The 21644-nt window shown below is 49.2% G+C and overlaps 2 protein-coding genes across 2 annotated transcripts in view; both read right to left on the bottom strand.

Moving 5' to 3' along the window:
- Positions 1-6354: 6354 nt before the first annotated feature.
- Positions 6355-8244, bottom strand: LOC144135499 (uncharacterized). Its single transcript, XM_077668151.1, has 2 exons — positions 8055-8244; positions 6355-6806 (listed from the first exon to the last, which is right to left on the bottom strand). The coding sequence occupies exons 1-2, from the start codon at positions 8185-8187 to the stop codon at positions 6541-6543; spliced, it is 399 nt and encodes a 132-aa protein (XP_077524277.1). The 5' UTR covers positions 8188-8244; the 3' UTR covers positions 6355-6540.
- Positions 8245-9858: 1614 nt separating this feature from the next.
- Positions 9859-21644, bottom strand: part of LOC144113464 (uncharacterized) — a 51031-nt gene continuing 39245 nt past the window's right edge. The window contains exons 11-12 of the mRNA XM_077646553.1: positions 10509-10617; positions 9859-9948 (exon numbers count right to left, since the gene is read on the bottom strand). Of these exons, the coding sequence (XP_077502679.1) occupies positions 10511-10617 (107 nt within the window). The 3' untranslated portion in view covers positions 9859-9948; positions 10509-10510. The remainder of the gene's footprint in view (positions 9949-10508; positions 10618-21644) is intronic.

Raw genomic sequence — 21644 nt, forward strand, 5'->3', positions numbered from 1 at the left:
GGACATCGGCCGCATTTCCTTACGGCTTTTTTGTTAGTTTTCGCGTGTGCCTTATGCTTTTAGTGATATCCAGTTGTTTCTTTGTAGATACGCTTCGTTCCATGCCAAATTCAAATTTCTCTGTTCACCAGTAATATTATGTAAAAGGAGCAGTTCGGACTTCTATGGGGAACAAGACAGTCCGATGTTCTGTGCATAAGTTTGGGTGAGAGTGGCTGCTTCCTGTAAGGTGTTCTCTCTGTCGCCGTCGCTGCCGTGTGTGGTCGGCGGTGTGATGTCGTCGGCATAGAGTGTGCCTAAGGTGAGGGATAGTTGCCAATTTTCGGGCGAGGGGGATGAGGGTGATGTTAAATAGGAAGGGGGGGAGGACGGACCCTTGAGGGGTTTCGATACTCTGAAGCGTGTTGGAGGGGGAAGAGAGAGGGCCAAAATGTATCTCAGCCGTGCGGTCAGTAAGGAATGCTTGAATGTAGGCGTAGGTGCGCGCACCCACATTCAGTGGAGATAGGGCAGTCATGTTCGCCTGATGTTCGATGCGAACAAAAGCTTTGGAGAGATCCAAAGCTAAGACTGCCTTTGTGTGAGCAGGCAGAAGCGGGTCGAAAATGTCATGTATGAGTTGCAGCATGGCGTCCTGTGCGGACAGATGGGGCGGAATCTCACCATGCTATGCGGGTATAGATTGTTGTCCGCCATGTGCGTTGTGAGTGTTGCTAACAAAACATGCTCGAGGAGCTTTCCGAGGCATGAGGTTAGCGAAATCGGGCGAAGATTTTGAAGTGTAAGTGTTTTTTTTGGGTTTGGGTGTGAATATTACCTTCGCGTGGCGCAAGGACTGCGGCAGGATACCCTCCCCCCAGCACTGGCTGAAGTATTGCGTAATTTGTGTGATCGATTGGTCGTCCAGATTACGGAGCATGGAGTTTGTGATTTGGTCTGCCCCAGGTGCGGAGTTGGTACGGAGAGTCAGGAGGGCCGCTCTGACTTCCGTCTCAGTGATGCCTGTGTCGAGTGTTGGATTGGCTGGTCCTGTGTAGGTGGGTAGAGGTGTGGGGGCACCCGGAGAGGTGTATGTGTTCTGAAGTGTGTTTATGAGGGCCTCAGGATCAATATGTTGGTGTGTGAGGCGTTTCACATGGTGTTGTGTTGATCATTTGGTGTTTGTGGGGTCGATGAGGTGTCGGAGGAGTTGCCATGCGCGTTTGCTGGACAGGTTTCCGGCGATGCCGTCACATATCTGTCCCCAGTTGGATCGGCAGAGCTCCTCCGAGTGTTGTTGGATTCGTGTCTGCAGCGCTACCAGCCGCGTTTTAAGTGTATTGTTATATTTATTGCCTTTCCAGAGTTCCAAGAGGCTGTGATAAGCCTCCCAGAGGTAGGCTATGCGTGTGTCCAGGGTAGGGGTTTCGGTGGTCGTTTCAATGTGTTGCGTGTTGTGGTGAACGTCATGCTTGAGTGATTGCACCCAGGCGTCGATGTCTGTGATGGGAGTGTCTGGGTGGGCGGTGCGTGCAGCGCGAAGTGCATCCCAATTAACCAGTTTATGTGTTGTATAGGAGTGACGGGCGGTTTCTACGGGACAGTGATTTGTATAATGTAATGATCACTGCCCAATGTATGTTGAGTTCTGTTCCAGGTAACACCACGGATGTAGCGGCTCAGCGTCAGGTCCGGACTGGTGTTCATGCTGACACTGTTGCCGATCCGCGTGGGCATCTGAAACGTGTTCTGAACAGCGAGTTGGAGGTTCTGCAGGAGCAGCCACAGCCTGCGACCTCGATGTGTCGTGGTTGTGTATCCCCGGTTAGTATGCTGACTGTTGAAGTCCCCACCGATTAGTAGAGGATGTTTGCCTGCTAGGTGGTGTAGCTCTCGCAGAAGTGATTCCAACGAGGCCATCGGCTGGGACGGGGGTGGTATATATTTGCTATAAAGACTGAAGAAAGTGTATGTGTGTTATGTATAAGTTCAGTGATCACGCAGGGTGTCTCAAACGTGATGTGATGAGTTTTATAGATGAGGCTGCGGTGGATGAGTGTGGACGCCCTAGATTTGCTAGTGGTGTCTGAGTGTGTAGATGTGTAGCTGGGGAGGGTTGCCCGATGTGCAGTCTCCTGGAGAAGAAGTATATGGGGAGTGGGCATGCGGGTGGGAAGGAGAAGTTGCAGAGGTGCGCGCTTGGCACGGAAACCGCGGCAGTTCCAAGTTAAAATAGGGAGAAAATTAGTGTTTCGCCCTTCTATATTGGAGAGTAGGGCAGTTGAGGGGAGTGAGACGGGTGTCAATTGGTATGTGTTGTTAAGCAAAGGGGGTTTGTGCTTGCGGAGGTATGGGGAGGAGTGGAGGTGGTCTGTATTTGGGTAAAGCGATGGGTAAGGTTATGTTCCATGAGCTCCATCACCTTGGTAAGCATAGCGTCCATGCGCTGCTCAAGTTTTTCGGTGAGGGTGGCGGCAAGGTGATTGAATCTGGCCTCAAGGCGGGCGTCTAGCTCTTTGAGTTTGTGGTCAAATTTGACATCCAGTGTAGCGAATTTAGCGTCTATTTCTAGGGGTACGGGAGGCAGTGTGGCGTCTGAGGTGCGCTGCTTCTTTGCAGGAGGGGTGCTCGAAGTGTCTGTGGATGGGGAGGTCGGGTTAACGAGAGTGGTGCGGGTTGAGTAAGCAGAAAAGTGGTGGGGGTTCTTAAAAGGGAGGAGAGACGGCTTACCTCGTCGCGCAAGGCCCGGAGTTCCTGGTCTCTCGAATCTTCTTGGGAGGACTGGGGTGGCGGGGGATGACGGGTGGTGTTGCCGGAAACGCGGTCTGCCTAAGTGAGACATGAGGAGTTTTTACTGCTGTTCTGTCGGTTTCTGGAATTTGACCGGGAAGCCGTCGAGCTGCGTTCGTTGGCTGTGCTTTGTTGATCACGGCGAGACAGCCGCGATTTAGACAGAGGAGAGAGAGCGTTCTTCGGGGACGCTAGTTTAGGGCCCCGTGCTTTACAGTTCCCAGTGCCGGTCATATGTGGGCCTCCACAGAGAATGCAGCTGGGGGTACATGAGGACACATCTTCATTGGGATGGGATTTCCCGCAGCGGGGACATTTATGAGATCTTGGGTGAACACACACATCCGCCCGGTGGCCTGGGACGCGGGAGTTCGTGCAGGCGTCTATATGCTCTCGGTACGGTGTACACCCGTGGAGGGCTCCTCCATAAGAATGGCGCGTGGTACAGGTCCAGCACGAAAGGTGACTAGAATGGAACGCGTGGCCCCCATTCGGCGGGCGTCCACGACGCATGGGGCTTCCGGGTTGCCGGTGATGATTTCCTGGAGGAGAGCTGTCGGGGTCTCATTCCGTGCAGTACGCATTGGAGATGACTCCGCGTACCGCTCCGTCCGGTGGTGCTATATAAGCTGCGACTGCGAAGTCCTTGGCTTGATGCTGCATCTGTGTTACACGAACCAGCGCGAGTGCGTCAGCTTGTAGGGGCGTGCTTACAGTGCAGGTGTTGTTGACTGGGTGAACCCTTATTTGGGTACGCGTTGGTTCTTGAAGCTGGGACGCCACTTGGAGGATGGTTTCCTGTAGTAGACGGGGCGGAAGCAGGTCCAGCTGCAGCCCGCCTCGAGACCTGAATATGATCTTGCATTCAGCAGCCGGGAGCGGCGGCTGCTGCCGCGAACGCTGCGTAGCTGCGCGCGTTGCTTGCAGGTACGACTTGTCAGCGCGTGCAGTATAGGTGAGATGGCGGCACCGCTCGCAGGCGCTGCGGTTTCCTGGCTTGTTGACGTACAGAGGTCCTTGGAGCGGGCAGGCGCACTAAGGACGTGAGTCCAGTCCCTTGGGTCATAGTCGCGGGGGTGAAGAATCTCTCCCTGCACCTGCACCTCCATGGTGGAGTGTTCACGGGGGCGCGACCGCGAGCGAGCGCGGACACAGGGAGAGGCGTCGTTCGCACAGCGCGCTTGTAATCCAGGAAACGGCGCGCGCGCAAGAACGCTCAGGCCGAATGCTGGGATGCGATTTTGTACGAAGGAAAAAACGAAAGTCTTCATGGCGGCGTCGCCGCGGGGCGCGAGAGGAAGCGAGGGCGGCGGAGTGCCCTCCCTCGCAAACCGCCCGAACGGCACGCTTAACGTAGGGCATAGAGGATACATGTGTATCCTCACATCTTATATGCCTTTACTATCTCCCGAGTTCTCTAGTCCCAGTGTGCCGCTTTATATAGCACTATGAAAGGATAGAAAGACACCACGGGACCAATTTTTTCAGCACCCGAGTAACCTTGGGCAAAAGCCCAAAATCCAGCTATTCTTGAAAAAAGTAATAAGCAGTGCACAACATTCATGCGCAGTATCACCTCCAAGAACATGATTTTTCGAAGCGGCATGCAGCGCCACCGCTTAATAGAATGCTCGCAGTGTAGGTCATGAAAAATGGGCAGAAACAGCGGACACATTACCTTTTTGCTCTCTTTTTCCGACAGCATAGTTTCTCAAATGCTTCCCAAAGGAGAAAAGGCGAAGGGCCCGCAGATGATAGAAGTACAGGCGCCTCAGTACACTCTCCCGTCTGGCCGCCGCGGACAACAAGGCTGGGGAATGTTGTGCCTCTTTTCCAGTGCACTTCTGATCGTAGTAGTTAGTACGCTACAAACCACGCACCGCTGTTCGTCTGGCCGTCGACTGGCAATTGTCTTACGGTGCTTCTCCGCCGCCGACTCTGTATCGCGCACGGATGAGACTGCATAAAGACCACCGTTTGCGAAGCACAGCGCGAGAAGCTCGCAATTTAACAGGCGGTGCGGAAGGCTGCGGCGACGGCTGCGTGGTCTAAAGCAGCGCCGGGCGAAGCTATTCTGTTCGCGCCAAAGCGCGTTTATTAACCTTTTCGTTATCATGACAAAATTCTACGTGGCGCATTAAGGCTGTTCCAAGCTAGCGTATAGGTAAAGAAAATGCTTAGTGCTAAACACCGCGGGCCCAACATAAGCTATAGCTATAGCATTTCTTAGCTATCGAAATTAAAATGCATGAGTCATTACAAGCCGCGGAAAAATTCAGAGTCGATCCGGCGTGCTGAGGAGGAGGAGGAGCTAGTTTTCGGCGAGTGCCACTGTAGCGTGTGGTGTTTCGCGCATTTAGTCACAAATAAAAGCAAATCTTAAGTTCAAGTGGGTCATATATGCGTATCAGCAACCTAAACGCGCCTCGTCCTAGGTGCTGTGCATAATTTCATGCATTATTGTGCAACTTAGTTGCCTTTCGCACGAGTCTGCCTCTTAAGGCGCAGAAGCGGAGGCGCGACGAGTTTAGCGCTGCCCATTTGTAGCCCATTTATACAGTGACAAGAAGGTATTATGAGAAAAGTGAAGGCTCAGTAAATTGAGTGTACACGGCATAAAGTAGACAGCTGTTACGAGAACGCTATGCGCAAATTGCACATCTGTTCAATGTAGCTGCAATATTCTTGAATGGAAAGGAATTGCTGTGCGTAATTTGTTTGCGACACTGTTTCTTCGCAAATTTTCTGCAGGCAATAACAGGCCCTCAGATGGAGTTTTTTTGATGTGGTAGCGAGCTGGCCTGGGTCTACACATGACAGCCGTGCAAGGTTCTGCTAAGTGGAAGTAACCATCCCAAGAGTGCTTCTCGGCGACATGAGGTATGCGTGCCGGCCTTAACTCATGATATCAGGACAGAGAGGCAGCCCAGAGTACCGGTAAGCAGAAACTATTTGGCAGAATATATGACCTCACAATAACATAACAGGTGCTCTCAACCTATGGAACGTTTGTTTTCATTTAGATACAGCAAGGCACAGATCAAGACGAGGAATACTGTGGAGAGGGCACTTGGAATATGGAAGAGGAGATTCCCGTGCCTGGACATGAAGCTTCAAATCAACACCAGGATGTCTGCAGTCGTAATAACAGCTTGTGCTGCACTGCACTATTTTGGCCGCCGTCGTGCTACAGAGGAAATGCCTCCTGCTCTGTTGCACACAAACACATGCAACTCTCGGCAGCCACAGCCTCAACCAGAGCTGCAATCATTGCCTCTGGACTCGCAAAGTGGGTCCAGAGGCAGGGGAAGCAACATTCGGCACCACTTTACACAAAATTAGGTAATACGAAGGGTATGTTGCTGGGCGAGTTGGTGGTGATCGAACATCATGGAATCGCAGCGCTAACAGCCAAGGACTCAGGGAGGACACAAACGACGCAAGTTTCAGCGCAAGTGTGTGTTTGTGTCCTCCCTGTGTCGTTGTCTGCTAGCGCTGCGATTCCATGATGTTAGGTAGCATGAATGAATGAGACTCGCTCCTTCAAGAAACAATGTGTTTATTGTTACTCTTTGTTCAGCTCCTTCCTCAACACAGCAATTTTCAGCTGCAAAAGTTGCATTTTAGCCTTTTTGTTCGCACTCTAGAGTGCATGCATCTCCACTGTATGCTTCATGTGCAGCTCATGCTCTGCTTTCATGTGTTTCACTCTTAACACATGTTCTTCTCTTTTTCGTTTGCTCTCTGCTACCACAGCCTCAAGACGGGAACTCAGCTCTGTCGCAAGCACACAGACTCTTTTGGGGCAGGCGCAGCCTTGCGTCGCTGATAGCCAGCCGGCTGTGCAGCAGGAAGAATGACTTCACAAGTGGTGGCCAGAATCGGCGCATTGTGGTCTCCGTCGCTGCACTGTTGCTCCTGCAGGTCTTGGTTGCTGTAGGCCTCCTGGTCGTCTGGGGCAACCTCCGCAACCTCAGCAGCCTCGCCACTTTCAGCTTGACTGTTTTTCGTTGCTCGACACCACGGGAAGTCGAACTCTGGAGAATTGTTCGTAAATTAAACATGTTTCATTAAACTATCAGTCTTGTGCTCATAACAATAAAATATCACACTACAATCCAAGAAGAGATGTAGTAGTGTGCACAGCATCATAATGCCACACATATGCCAGCTTATCTTGAGTGCATGAGAATGTTGCATTCAGAATGTGTAGCCATAGGCACAGAGAACAGCAGTCATGTTCGCCGTAAGGCAGCAGCAGCAGCAGCTGTATGTTAGGAGTCATAAACAACTATTTGGCACTTTTTAAATAATTCCATGCCAGAAAAATTTACACAGGCTTAGAAAAGGTAGGAAACAAAAGACAAGATGGAAACAAACATCTGGTGGTATGTTTCTTTTTGTCATCTTGAGTAGTATGAAAAAAAAAGTTAAGGCAAAGCTTTACAGCTGAATATGACAACACAAGCGTCGGCATAATCAGACTGATAGAGTACACAGATGAACCTGTACAGGCTGGGAATGTTGATATTTGCAAAGCACGCAGCTAGCATTCATATTGCATAGCACTTGATGATATTACAGTAACACAATTCTCTCACTCCGCAAACCACACAGCTAAGCACAGATTATTATGGCAGGTAAATTGCACTGAGCAACATAATCCCAAAATATCTGCAACAAATTTAGAAACTGCTTGTCCCTGTTCTGCCTTTTCTTTTTCAGTCCCAATGAGGCTGCAAGATCCCATCTTCAGTCGTTCATCCCTAAACTTCCATGCTCTAGGTAACAGCAAGTGGAAGGCCGCCTGAACAAGGCATGCTGGAGTTTGTCTTTTCAAAGGCTAAGGAATAAAGACATGGCCATGCTGAGGTTAAAATCTCTTGCAATATGCAGGGCTTATCTTGCTCCTGCTCACTGTGCAGGAAGTTCAACTATGCAGTCATATGCTCTCATTTGTTGGATGACGGCTAAAAAGTTGGTGCTGGCTAAGCAAGTGTGACCGCAATTTTTATTCCTACTTCCCGATTCAATAACATGACCCCTGCGCATCCCATGCTCACAGCTTAATTTGTGTTTCAGTTGCGTGGCTGACACAGCAGAATAACCCGGTGAATTGACACGTTTTATTCACAATCAATATTGCGCGAGAAATGATTAAAAAACTTCTAAGATTTATTATGAGCGATATTTCCAATACACACATGCCCTAAACTGTTGCCTAGCTTTCACGCCGGAGTGTATAATCGGATATATATTTAAAAGTACACAAGCAAGAATCATACCATCAGCCTCCGCCTGTGGCTCGGACTGCGTCGCCTCCAGCAGTGCGCCAACGGTCGGGGTGCACTGCAAAGGCCCGCTGTTGCTGTAGTGGCTGCCGTCAGTGTCAAATGGGTTATATACCCTCGTTCCCATATGGGACGCCACGTCTCCAACGCGGTGTAACTCTTCGTCCAGCTGGCTGGGTGGTGGCGGTCCGCCCCCTGAGAAAGGGCACAGAAATTAGGCAATATTGTTACTGAATATTCTTTAATTTTCGAGCGCCTACAAACGAGGCAAATGTCACATGAAAACAATGACTTCAGCGAAACGAGCAAGAACGGCGCCAGAAAATGAACAACGAAACGGGACCAGAAAATGTACAACATGAGTGCGTGTGTTGTTCCTTGACATCGCTTTCACGTCGCCATCCATGTTGCGGAAGGCTGCTTCGCAGAAACCACAAAAGATGACAAAATTAAATACGATGATGGAGGCAGAAAGCAAGCAATTGCTTTTTTTTACCAAGCAAAATAATGAAAGCAGACCTCACCTGTGCCGAAAATGGCTTTCACGTCTGCTGCCTTCGCTCTTCGCCACTTTTCTTTAAAGTTGTCCCAGCACTTGCGCAGCTGGGCCTCAGTGCGGGGCCGAACGTCGGTGCGGCAGTTGTACTGCTCAGTGAGCAGCTTCCAGGTCTTCTTTCTCTCCAGGGAGGCCCCGTCGCTCTTTTTGCATTCGATCACAGACTTGTGCGTGTTTACCAAGTCCGTCAGGACGCGGCGCTCGCTCTCCGTAAACGTTGTTCCTTTTTTTTTTGCTCCGCTTACACGTGTTACAAACAAATAAACAGGCAGTAAAATTCAATATAATATATACAGAAAACTTAAATTCTAGATTTACTAATTAAAGAAAACACAAACAACCAAAAAGCACAAGCGCACAAGCACAACGCACAAAGCACACGCACAACACACGAGGCACACGAAAATAAACAAAAACGGACGTCGGCTCAAATAAGCTTCTTATAGCGACGGCAGGCTATCATTGTGGCTAGATAAAAAAACGTGCGTCAAAATTAGAACCAAGTTTCCTAAATTCTCCTAATAAATGTATCTCCCGTATTTTTTTAACTACTTTATATGGGATAGAAAAAAGTGATGAGTGCAAGCACTAATGACGGAAGCTTTAATTTTTTTAAGCCTCGCAACCAAGCCTCTTACTTCCGCGGTTAAGGGCGCTGTCCGTAAGGACGCCGAAAGGTAGGTTTCTGAAACGCGGCTTCGCCTTTCCCGTACCTTCCACTTTCGGTAACCTTTACGAAAGTCGCCTCTCGAGTGAAGGTAAGGTAAAGGTAAGGCCCGTTTGTGAATACGGCAGTTAGAGATGCAAGGTATTGAGAACTCTTTTGGGAGGCAGTTATGATAAAGCCATTTTTCCGATCACTTTATTGCACGATTGTGGGCGGCATAATCGTGGGTGCGTGAGGGCTGTCCCTCGACGGCACTTAAACATTAAAAGAAAGTAAAATGCAACAGTTAAGACAATTAAAAGATAATAAAACATTATAAAGCACTAAGAACATTAAAAGAGCCACCAGAAGCTAAAGCAGGATTGGCACTCCAAACTGCAGTTCACGAATGGAAAGAACGCAATGATAGAAAATGTAAAACTGGCGAAAAGTGAATAGGAAACGCGAAATAATGAAAAATTGCGCATTTGAACTCTATTTCGAATGTGTTGCGCTCCTAATCTGACTAATTAAAGTAATGTAAGAGATAAAGAGGGCTTCATGCACTAGCGTGAAAGCTTTGGGTCCAGTAATCAGATAATGCAAGGAGCCATGAGAGTGTATTCTAAACAACCAGTGTCGAATTGTCCAATTATTTTTCCAGATGTCATGGCCGCCGAAGTTTCCTGCAGAAAACGAAAAAGAACATACGATGCACTACATTAATTATGACAAAGTGACAAAGTAATTAACGCGAAATGCGACAAAATTTCCGCTGGCGCAGATGTAGCAAATGGGTTGATTATGTAATTTTTCGAGTGTTGTTCGTTGTTTTATTATGCTAAATCGGTTCTCGATGAAGTGCATGTTACGAACGCATGGTGACCGCATCAGCGAGTGCCCGCGAGCAAATCACTCATGCCGTCACTTCATTGTCATACATTCTGCTACACAGTGGGAGGTGCAAGGTTCCGGCTTTCACAGCTCCTCTACGGACGGGCCCAAACTACAAAAATAGCGTCTCTTCCTACTGCACTTCATTTGGATTTGTAAAAAGAAAAAATCGAATGATCGGCAGTTACCACAAAGTTGGCACAACGCGATGGCGTTTCTTTTTCTCACCTTAGACTCTATGACGTAAAATTTTGTTCTCATAGCACAAAAACCCGAACCCAATTTAAGAACCCAGTTATCATTCGCCTTTTCAGTATAACGTAGCTTCTAAACAGCAAGTCTCGCCGCTCACTTTCAAATGTCTGACTCCCTGTAGTTCTTCCCAATAGCAGCGCTGCGTAGTGGCCGCCCGCTCGTCGACCGCGCGACACTCTCTCCATCCACCGTTGAAGAGGCCACAGCTGCAAAATTGAACACACACACACACAGCTGAAATTCCTGAGTGAGGCAGAAAGTAAAATTTGCTCTATAATTTGAAACGGATTTTCTGGACCATAATCTAAATTTGGTTTGTTATATTGGTTAGTACTACCAATTATACATAAAGAAAAGGGCGCCTCAGAAGCACAGCAGTTTTTTTTTCGTTTCTTTAACTGATATACGCACATGTAGGTAAGCTTTTGGTGGCACCTCCCACACAGCGAAATACAATTATATCACAGCTGAAATCAGTGGTCCACCATTATGTTTACATACGACCTCCAGTCGCACAACGACGTAATTTGTGCACCCCTAGACTTGTTGCTACCACGTAGGACCGACGGTTAGACTTATTTACAAGTGTGAATTATGGGACAGTAAGGCTTAGAGAGCACATCCCATATATCCGCTCCCCATTTTCGGCTAGCTTCTGATGCAGGAATCGAAGACATACACAGCGAGTGAATAAAGCAGTGCAGTTTGAGACATTTCGCCATTCATCTCTGGATAGCGTAACTGAGGGCGCAGTTCTACATTGTAGAGTCATGTTGCGTTTGTAGTGCTATGCAGCTCAGCCACGCTACAAACGACAGCAGACACCATTACTGAACTCACCTCAAGAATCGGACTAGTGTGCTGGCCAGAAAATTCAGAATTACTCGTCATACCTCCTAAGGTACAGAATTACCAAACCCCCATAGAAATCCGAATTCAGAGCAGACAAATACACCAGGTTCAAACCGTACGCATTCTAGGACTGTACCTTCAACGGGATGCAAAAAACAGAGACACAATTAAGCGACTGAAAAAGGCCATCGCAGCCACCACGCAACTCATAGAAAGGGTTGCTGGACGCGCACATGGGCTGAGAGAGGCGGACAACCTTCGCGTAGTGCGCGCCTATACCCCCAGCCGTTTTTTTTATGCTACGCCATACCTGAAACTAACAACCAGTGAGGTCCAGCAAACAGACTCCTTGATTCGGCAAGCCACAAATGAGCACTTAAATTACCAAAAAAAAAACACTAGAAACGAAAAACTGCTCGAAGTCGGAGATCATAACACCCCACATGAACATCGCGACGCCAACTTACAAGCACATTATAATAGACTGTGCGCCTTCAATCGTCGGCGTCTTCAATGTCCCGTTTTATGATTCACCCCGACCAAACGAGTTTTCGTACAACTCTTGATATTATAATAGACTACACGCTACAGAACCGGACGACGCATACTCAGTCAGCTAGGCATCACTATCCCTGCAAACAACCCATCAATAAGAACATCCCCCACCCACATTCAGACTTTAATATGTCGTACCATTACCCAGGAACATGCACCCCCATCATGACCAAGGTCGCAGGAAGGCGCGCGCGGCAGCGCTGCACAGCTGGTACGGGAATGAGCCTGATATTGTTTGGACGGATGCCGCCTGCGATGAGCACAGAGCCACAGCGGTTATCCACAACCCATACATAACACCCCTAACTTTCGAGCTTCCTTCAGGCACCACCTCTGAGGAAGCCGCGGACACCCCTATAGCCATTGCTCTGGCATACACATACGCCCGTTACAATATTAGTGACTCAAAAACCGCCATTATATATTTTTGGCACGGGCAGGGTTCATCCCACTGCGCAATGGCTGCTGCACATGCCCACCCGCCATCTCTTCCGACGCGCTGAGCTCATCAGCGTACCTGCGTACTCGGGAAATCCCGGAAACGAGGCCGCCGACTCCTTAGCCCGAAGGTCTAGAAACCGGCCGCAGGCGGACATAGTGGAGGATTTCTCAAAGGAGCTTATGCACTCCTTTGCAGATGTCACCGCAAAATCCCGCGCTCAGCGTCTAAACTACCCGCCACCCAACCAATCCCTCACTACCAGAGAACAGTCAATTTGGCGTCGCCTGCAGGCGGGAACGTTGCCTACACCAGCCAATCTTTCAAAATATATGCCGGTACCCCAATATGCATTTTGTGCTCCCACCCAAGGCCACCCTTACCCACATACTCTTATGCCCGGCCTCCCCTGGCTCGCCGGTCCGGTTCCTCTCCGAACTTGGGAGGACAGGGAGACCTCACGATGGTCAGCGTACCTCGCCAGGCAGAAGATCGCAATGAGCCGGGCCGCATACGTCATGGACCAACACCACATGAACGTCTACACTGTCAGTGGGGTCGTGCGGAGACCCAGGAGGCCTGCGTGCCTCGGATTCTCTAGATGAACAAAGTTTTCATCCATCCATCCGTCCGTCCGTCCATCGTCCGTCCGTCCGTCCGTCCGTCCATCTGTCCGGTCGTCCGTCCATCCATCCATCCATCCATCCATCCATCCATCCATCCATCCATCCATCCATCCATCCATCAATCCATCCATCCATCCATCCATCCATCCATCCATCCATCCATCCATCCATCCATCCATCCATCCATCCATCCATCCATTCCTTTCCATCCATTCCATTCCATCCCATCCATCCCATCAATCCATCCATCCATTCCATCCATCCATCCATCCATCCATCCATCCATCCATCCATCCATCCATCCATCCATCCATCCATCCATCCATCCATCCATCCATCCATCCATCCATCCCATCCCATTCCATCCCACTCCATCCATCCATCCTTTTTAACGCGACAGCGTTAAGGAGCTCGTGTCGCAGAAAAGCCGGTGTCGGCGTCGGCGGCGTTGGCCGTGTGCGAAATATCCTCCTTCTCGCAATATACCCCACTGCCCCAACAGATAGCGCTTGACGGCAGCGCCTCCCGCTCGTCTAGTTCGGGTGCAGAGAGGAGCGAAAAATCTCCTCCTCGCAATGTACCCTACAGCCCCAACAGATAGCGCTAGACGGCAGCGCCTCCCGCTCGTCTAGTTCGGGCGCAGAGAGAAGCGAAAAATCTCCTCGCAATGTACCCCACTGCCCTAACAGATAGCGCTAGACGGCAGCGCCTCCCGCTCGTCTAGTTCGGGCGCAGAGAGGAGCGAAAAATCTCCTCCTCGCAATCTACGTCACTGCCCCAACAGATAGCGCTTGACGGCAGCGCCTCCCGCTCGTCTAGTTCGGGCGCAGAGAGGAGCGAAAAATCTCCTACTCGCAATGTACCCCACAGCCCCAACAGATAGCGCTCCACTGCCCCAACAGATAGCGCTTGAGGGCAGCGCCTCCAGCACGTCTACTTCGGGCGCAGAGAGGAGCGAAAAATCTCCTACTCGCAATGTACCCCACAGCCCCTACAGATTGCGCTAGACGGCAGCGCCTCCCGCTCGTCGAGTTCGGGCGCAGAGAGGAGCGAAAAATCTCCTCGCAATGTACCCCACTGCCCCAACAGATAGCGCTAGACGGCAGCGCCTCCCGCTCGTCTAGTTCGGGCGCAGAGAGGAGCGAAATATCTCCTCCTCGCAATGTACCCCACAGCCCCAACAGATAGCGCTAGACGGCAGCGCCTCCCGCTCGTCTAGTTCGGGCGCAGAGAGGAGCGAAAAATCTCGCAATGTACCCCACTGCCCCAACAGATAGCGCTAGACGGCAGCGCATCCCGCTCATCTAGTTCGGGCGCAGAGAGGAGCGAAAAATCTCCTCCTCGCACTCCTTGCAATGTACGCCACTGCCCCAACAGATGGTGCGCGACGGCAGCGCCTCCCGCACGTCTCGTTCGGGCGCCGTGGGGCGGCACGCAGGAATGACGCGGTGAGCGGCGAACAACGCAGTGCGCATCCAAAGCGCGTTCACCACGAAGCTTGCGGCTTGCTGCCCGTTCGTTCGGCGCGGAAGCTATGCTGGCGTTCGGGGCATCGGGTTTGTCGAGAACGATGTGCCTTCTTTCACTCCCGCCTTTATCCCTTCCCTTACGGCGCGGTTCAGGTATCCAACGATATATGAGACAGGTACTGCGGCATTTCCTTTCCTACAAAAACCAATTATTATTATTATTATTATTAACGATGTGCCGACGAACTACGACTGCAACTTGAGTCCCGCGAGTTTCGGCAAGGGGCCTGGCAGCGCTTCTACGTGGTTTGCCGCTCCGTGCGTCCGTTTCACCGCACCTAGCAAAGCGATTTGTCTAACGGGCAAGGCGTCGCGCCGAACGGGCGATGGCGTTCCGTGGACTCCCTGGCAGTGCTGCGACGCGCTGTCGCGTTCCACTCTTAAAGGCGAAGCTTGAGCGTTCTCCAATTTGTTCTCCTCGGTTTACATTCTTCTTCCCTTATCTGCCAGCGTGATCCTGGCGTCCTTCCAGAGCGGGATAGTTGAAATACTTTCCTTTTTAACTTTCTGGTCACAAAGGGGACTACGCGACAGATCCTGGCGCCCTTCCAGAGCGGGATAGTTAAAATACTTTCCTTTTTAACTTTCTCGTCACAAAGGGGACTGCGCGACAGATCCTGGTGCCTTTCCAGAGCGGGATAGTTAAATTACTTTCCTTTTACCCTTTCTCACAAAGCGGACTACGCGACAGTTACGGAGAAGTTTGCGTGACTATGTCCCCACCACACTTCAAAAGCTCATCCGGACCAAAACTTTTTCGCCCACCGCCTTAGGCCCGTTTCACATACATGCGACTGGATCGAAAATATTCGGTGAGTCGGTGTAGCCGCAGTGCGATTTTCGGTCACTGCTTTCACATGCAACACCGACACACCGAATTCGGTTGGAGCGACACACAGGGTTGCTTGATGCATGCATAAGCAACCGTTGGTCAATTGCAATATTAACACAGCAGGGTGTGTGTCGACGCTGTAATTTTTATGCGTGTTTTTAGTTATGACAAAACCTTTCACATGTTTTCAATGGAATAAATGATTTTGTATTAATCAACAATTACGTTGTTGCGCTGCTTGAAACTGCCGGGACGTGAAAATAGCGCCAGCCAACAGAGCGTCTGCTCGCTCTTTGTCTTTCCACTGGCGGAGCTTGGAGTGTGCACTCGCGCGATAACTCAGCTCCGTAAGTTCCTCAACCCCTGCGATGGCATCAACGCTCTGTCCCAATAGCGTTCGGCATCTTCTTCTGCATGAGTATTGTAGAAGAAGCTGCTTCTTCAGGAAGACAGCGACGACGACGTCGACACTCCAGCGGTCGCGTCTCCGCTCGACTCCCGCCATCGGCGGCTGATGCTACTGGAGGAGTACTTCCTGCTGGAGAAAGAAAAAACTTCTGGAGAGCCTGTGGAGCCCGAGGCGTTGTTGGGTTCGACCTATCTGGGAAAACCGAAAGTCGGAGTCAGAGTTCTATATTGCCGTGAGTTGAAATATATATTTGGCAGAGCGTATATACTTTGCACAGCGTGCTTTCAACGTATGTGCTTCTACGCGCACGCTGCTCTCTGCAGATGCCACTTCTGATGTCCGGAGACCGGGATTATTTCCGGAAGTACCACAAAATGACTCCGGAACGGTTTGAGGAGCTACATGCGCTTCTTGAGGAAGCGCTTACGAAGGAGCACTGCGTTCGTGAGCCGCTCCCTTCTCGGATGAGGCTGGCCATCACTCTGAGGTCAGTAGGTTGGTTGCAGGATTCTTGTGCGCCTGCTTCTCAGTAATTTTTTTTCTCCGGGGAAACTGCTGTCAGGATGTATTAGGTAATCGCTTACGCGACAATCACGTGAATAGGCCACAATTATTTTAATGGGAGGTACTCAAGTTTTCTTGTTTTGCGCACAGCCACAAATGTTACATTTGCACTGACAGTCTCTTCCATTTCTGTTTTCAGATACTTGTCACCTGGCATGCAAATGCAAGATGTCGCCCTCTGTTTTAGGGTGGGAATTTCAACCGTAGCAGGGATCGTCCACTTTACGTGCAGACTGCTATGGAAGGTGCTGCAGCCTGTCTGCTTAAAGGTATGAGGCATTGCAGTTCCATTTAAAGGTCGTGCTTACTTTCTTAGTCATATATGTATCATAGCTATTTGTCTACCTATATCTGCTATGCTTAGCTGCCTCATTTAATACTGAAAATGGCGTGCACTTCACTATGGCCCGTATAACTGCGCGCCTTATGTCATGGCCAATTTCTGTTTCAGATGCCAACCACCTAAAAGTGGCTAGAGGTGGCGGCAGGTTTCCCTCACAAGTGGAATTTTCCTCACTGCGTGGGTGCAGTTGATGGGAAGCATGTGCAAATCCAGGCCCCATCACGCTCTGGGAGCCTGTACTACAACTATATGGTACTAATTGTAATTTGTCAATTTTAACAGCAATTCTTATGGTGCTGGTTACTTGCAGTGCACGTACTCCATCGTGCTGATCGCTGTCGCCGACAGCAACCTGAGATTTGTTACGGTTGACGTCGGCGGCTATGGCCGGCAGAGCGATGGAGGGACCTTGAGTGCCTAAAGGTTTGGCAGCTGCCTCGAAAGAGGAGTTCTAGGTCTGCCATCCCCCAGGCAGCTCCCAGGTTCCGGGACAATTGCACCCCACGTTTTTTGGGGGGACGAAGCCTTCCAGCTTCGGCCCGACTTCCTGCGGCCGTACTCGGGAAGATGTCAGGCCGAAGAGAAAAGGATCTTCAATTACCGCCTAAGCCGAGCTAGGTAATCTAACCAAAAAGTGCTTCCCTGAGAACATGTATTACTCATTGCTATTTATTTGCAGGAGGTGCGTGGAAAGCGCCTTTGGTGTAATGGCCTCAAGGTTTGGGATTTTCCGGCGTGTTATTAATTTAAAGCCGGAAAATGTCGACTACGTCATCCTTGCCACGTGTGTGCTTCACAATTTTTTGATGGAGGACAGTTTTTGCGGATCCACTGTACATCGATCAAGAAGATAGCTTCGGAAATGTCGCGAAGGGCCAGTGGCGCACCAACCTTGAAGCCGACGGGGGCTCTGCAATGACTTAACTGCAACCTCCTGCGGGCCACAACTTCTCGAGAGCTGCGGCGGAAGCAAGAGACATTTTTTGCGAATATTTTTCAACCCATCAAGGTGCTGTGCCATGGCAACAAGCCAGTGCTGGGCTGCGGCCGTAAGGATTAACAGGGTAAAGTTGTAGGCCAGTTGGTGCGACATTATGACTAAAAAAGTCAGATGTCGGCGGCACTGTTGGGTTTCAGAATTCCTATGGCGTATCACCTGATTCTTTTCTTGAGATGCTTAGTTTTTATTTAGGTTACACTATTGTTTCCTTGGACGATGACTTGTATGTCCAAAAGAAAGGAATATTTTATTGGTTCCAGTGTGGCGCCTGTGTTTTCTGAAATTTTCTTGCCCATTTGTACTGCGTATGCTCAAGCTTAAGCTCTGTTCTCTTCATTGTAAATGTCTTTAGATATGTTGACGGTTTTTTATGTATTGTAAAGCTTTCACCTAATGACGTGCTATCTAAAGTAGCTCACGAGGTTTTAGTTTGTTTTTCCAGTTGCTCTAGCACTCTTAAATTTACCCTCGAGCTACCCCAGGATCAGTCAATCCAGTTTTTAGACTTGGAGTTGTTTTTTAGTCACTCTGAATATGTCCTGGGGCTTCCAACCCAGGTCTAGAAAAGCCTTGTTGCCCTTTGATTCTTCCCACTCTAAGGCGATAAAAAGGGGTATAGCCTCTTCATGTCTGCGATTAGCGCTTTTAAAGTCATGTGTACATAACCTGCACTCTAGTTTTGCCTGCCAGGTGGAGCGGATAGAAAATGCAGGCTTTCCGAACCCACTGTTACGAGCAGTTGCTGATTCCCTTGTCAATAAGCTGCAGAACTATCTACTTGCATAAGATTTCACACCACATTAAGATAATTTCAGGCACATATGGCACTGACAGTTTTTTCAGTGCCATGTAAACTTTCGAAACTGCGTGCAGTGGTGGGGGAGGGGAACTTGAAACTAGGCAAGAGTGCAAGGAAGCTCTTAGAAAAGAATAAGAGTGTAGAATGCACAACAGGCGTTAGTTTAAGAGAGCATGCGTGTTCCTTAGAGGAGGCTGGCGGCTCAAATCTGCCAGTTCACTGTCGCAGTTGTGAAGGTTGTTACCCTTATTTGAGCCGCACACAGATGATAAGAAGGAGGAAGGGTCAACTTGAAAGAGATTTGAGAGGGAGTGGCCATTTTAAGTTCACAACCTGACAAATATGTTAGTTCTCCTTCGCTAGCTGTCTCGCAAAAAGAACTGCGTTTTCTTGCAGTCCGAGTTTTGTTGCATAATGGTATATCTATGTTCATTCTGTGGCATCACTTTCACGAGCGTTTGTTTTCTGTGTTTCTGAACCTGGATTGTTATCATTATCAGGAGCGTTCCATTTTAGTTTTGGTGTCATTATGCTGTTTTCCAATAAAATTTCAGTTGTAAGTAACACCCTGTGTTGTCTTCTCCCTCTGTCCTGCGTCTGTTGTGGTTTTTTAGTCATAAGGCCGAAAGGCACGGTTTGAATAAAACTTACACTATGACGAAAAAGATGAAACAACGAAGCTAGCAGTGGCACGGACGGAGCGCTTGCGCTAGGCCAGCTCTCATTAAACCATCTCATTGCCATCGCTCATCTCGCCTCATTCTTCAGCTGGTCGCCACGTAACAATATGTGGTCCAATAAACGGTCCACTTGTGGTGTCTTCACGTTCTTTGGCATTTAATGTTTTTTATTGATGTATTGTGATTCACAGGTGAAGCAAAAAGCATTGCACACTGCATTTATTTGCATGACTGGATTCTTACTTTTATTTACGTATACTGTATTTACAGGTTCAGCCCTGAAAGTAATGAGACAAGTCGCAGCTTGCGCATGCACTGGATTGGGAAACCGGTTTTGGGGGAAGGAGGGGAACCTTCGGCTTCACAATGCAACGGCTCAGTTGGCTTCGATCAGGCAAAGCGACTGAAGATGTTTCAGCGTGCACCCGTTTCGTCACTGCGCCGCGGAAACCACGGAGCGAACTCTGGAACAGCGAAACGCTCTGAAGGTTTGTATTAAATTGAGAAAGTCGCCTACCGAGACATTCGACATGATCAAGACAGCATGTGGGAATGATACAATTTCCAGATCGTGAGTGTTACAATGGCACAAAGCATTTGCAAGCGGCCGTGAAGACCACGACGAGCAAGGGTCCGGGCGCCCGTCAACGACGGTTACGGTTGGTAATGTTGATTGTGTCGTCCTGAACGTTTTCACGGCCGCTTGCAAATGCTTTGTGCCGTCGGAACACTCACGATCTGGACATTGTATCATTACCACATGCTGTCTTAATCATGTCGAATGTCTCGGTAGGTGACTTTCTCAGTTTAATGCAAAGCTTCAGAGCATTTCGCTGTTCCACAGTTCGCTCCATGGTTTCTATGATGCAGTGATGAAACAGGGGCACACGCTAAAAAATCTCCAGTCGCTTTGCTTACTCGAAGCCAACTGAGCCCGTTGCATTGTGAAGCTGAAGGTTCCCCCTCCTTCCTTCAAAACCAGTTTCCCAATCTAGTGCACGCGCGCCAAGCTGCGACTTGTTTCATTACTTTCAGGACAGACCTTGTATTTACATTACTGTGGAGAGACAATCAAATGGGGTGGATAGTGCCCCTGGCTATAGGTATGGCTTTAATGACAGCAAAAAATATTCATCGCTGCCTGCTGCCGTATGGGCACTTAAGCCGTTCCTTACAACATCAAGCCGGGCATTTACTGCATCCAGCTCGTTTCTACGCGTCTTAGGCCTCTGGGGCACATTTGCCTCTGAGGACGTTGAGGCACAAGTCCTATTCTGTTCATGTGAAGCAGTGGGTTGCGGATGGCCGGTGGACTCTTGGTCGGTGGATACGTGGTCAGGGTCCACAAAAGTTTCCTCAAAGGACGGTGCTGGTGAATGTGGCCGCGGGCTTGCCTCTTCCTCTTCAAGGACAACCTCAGGCTCTATACTGCTGTGTCCTCTGCAGGAAACGCCATACATAAACATGTTTACATAGTGAACATAGCAATTCGCTTATTGAGTTTGGCGGCAGCCCTGTGAAAACCACGCCTTGCCGAGAGCGTGCGAATTACACCCGCCTGTCTACAAACCTACCATTCATGTATGTGAATTAAATCAAATAACCCGTAAAACAACGCACACATTTATATTAGATGAAGAATGCACCAAGCAAAAATGTTTGCAAAACATCAATTTCTCATTTTTGTATACTTCAAGGTGAACACAAGCAAGTAAAATCTAATCTGTGCAAAGTGTGTGGTTGTAGATATTGCAGTGCTACTTACTGCCGCATATCCATTTGGTCTTTGAGGAAACGCATTCTTTCTAGGTATATCCAGGCCTTGCTCTTGGGCACGGCCCCTGCTTAGCTTCTTGTGCAGTTCAGGATATCTCTGAGTTTTCTGCGGTACGTGTCTTTTAGGTTTCTCCACCGGCCTTGCACAACGTCCACAGTTACTGAAAAAAATGTTAAAATTAGTTAAGGAAAACAATTAACAAAAAAACTTAAATGAATTCCAGCGTGTGCCACAAAGCGTATAGCATGTTCCCAGAGTTAGCTCTGACGAACAAAGCATGGACCGGACTGCACGCTCCAGTAACAGTGAACATGCACTAAGCGGTTCGCGAATGGAATCGGTGATGAGTTTTTCGACGTTTGGCAGCAGAGAAATATCAGCACCTCAAAACGACCCAGAATAATTGTGATAATTTAAGTTATTTTAGTGCGCATTGACATTTTACAGCACGCGGATATTTTTCCACTTCACCACCATTGGAATTTGTGGCAGAGACTGGAGCATTAATCTTGCAGTCAGCGGTGAAATAAGTCATGATTGTGCCGTACCGAAACGAGTACTGGCGTGGCCCCCCGCCATGAACAAAGAAAGTGCAGATTTAGGCAAAAAAATTAATAAGAAAAAAACAAGCCTCTTCCGCACGTGAACAAAGGCCGTCAGATTTTTGTTTTCCCTTCACGATAGTCTAAATTTACTTTTTTTCCCCCCGGAATGCAAGTGCAAAGCCAACATGGGTGCGCAGAGGGTAAACAAAGGAGGAGAAAAAGTTTGCATGACTCGAGCCGGGCACAGTATTTAGAGAGCACGTGCTGCTGAGCGAGTCGGTCG

Source organism: Amblyomma americanum, chromosome 1 (genome assembly GCF_052857255.1).
Source record: "Amblyomma americanum isolate KBUSLIRL-KWMA chromosome 1, ASM5285725v1, whole genome shotgun sequence".
NCBI classification, from domain to species: Eukaryota; Metazoa; Arthropoda; class Arachnida; order Ixodida; family Ixodidae; genus Amblyomma; species Amblyomma americanum.

Excerpts from the sequence above, each read along its gene's own strand:
- LOC144135499 (XM_077668151.1), bottom strand. The coding sequence starts at position 8,187 with ATGGGAACGAGGGTATATAACCCATTTGACACTGACGGCAGCCACTAC. Across the intron at positions 6,807-8,054 it reads GCCACAGGCGGAGGCTGATG|AGTTCGACTTCCCGTGGTGT; the intron begins GTATGATTCTTG and ends ACAATTCTCCAG.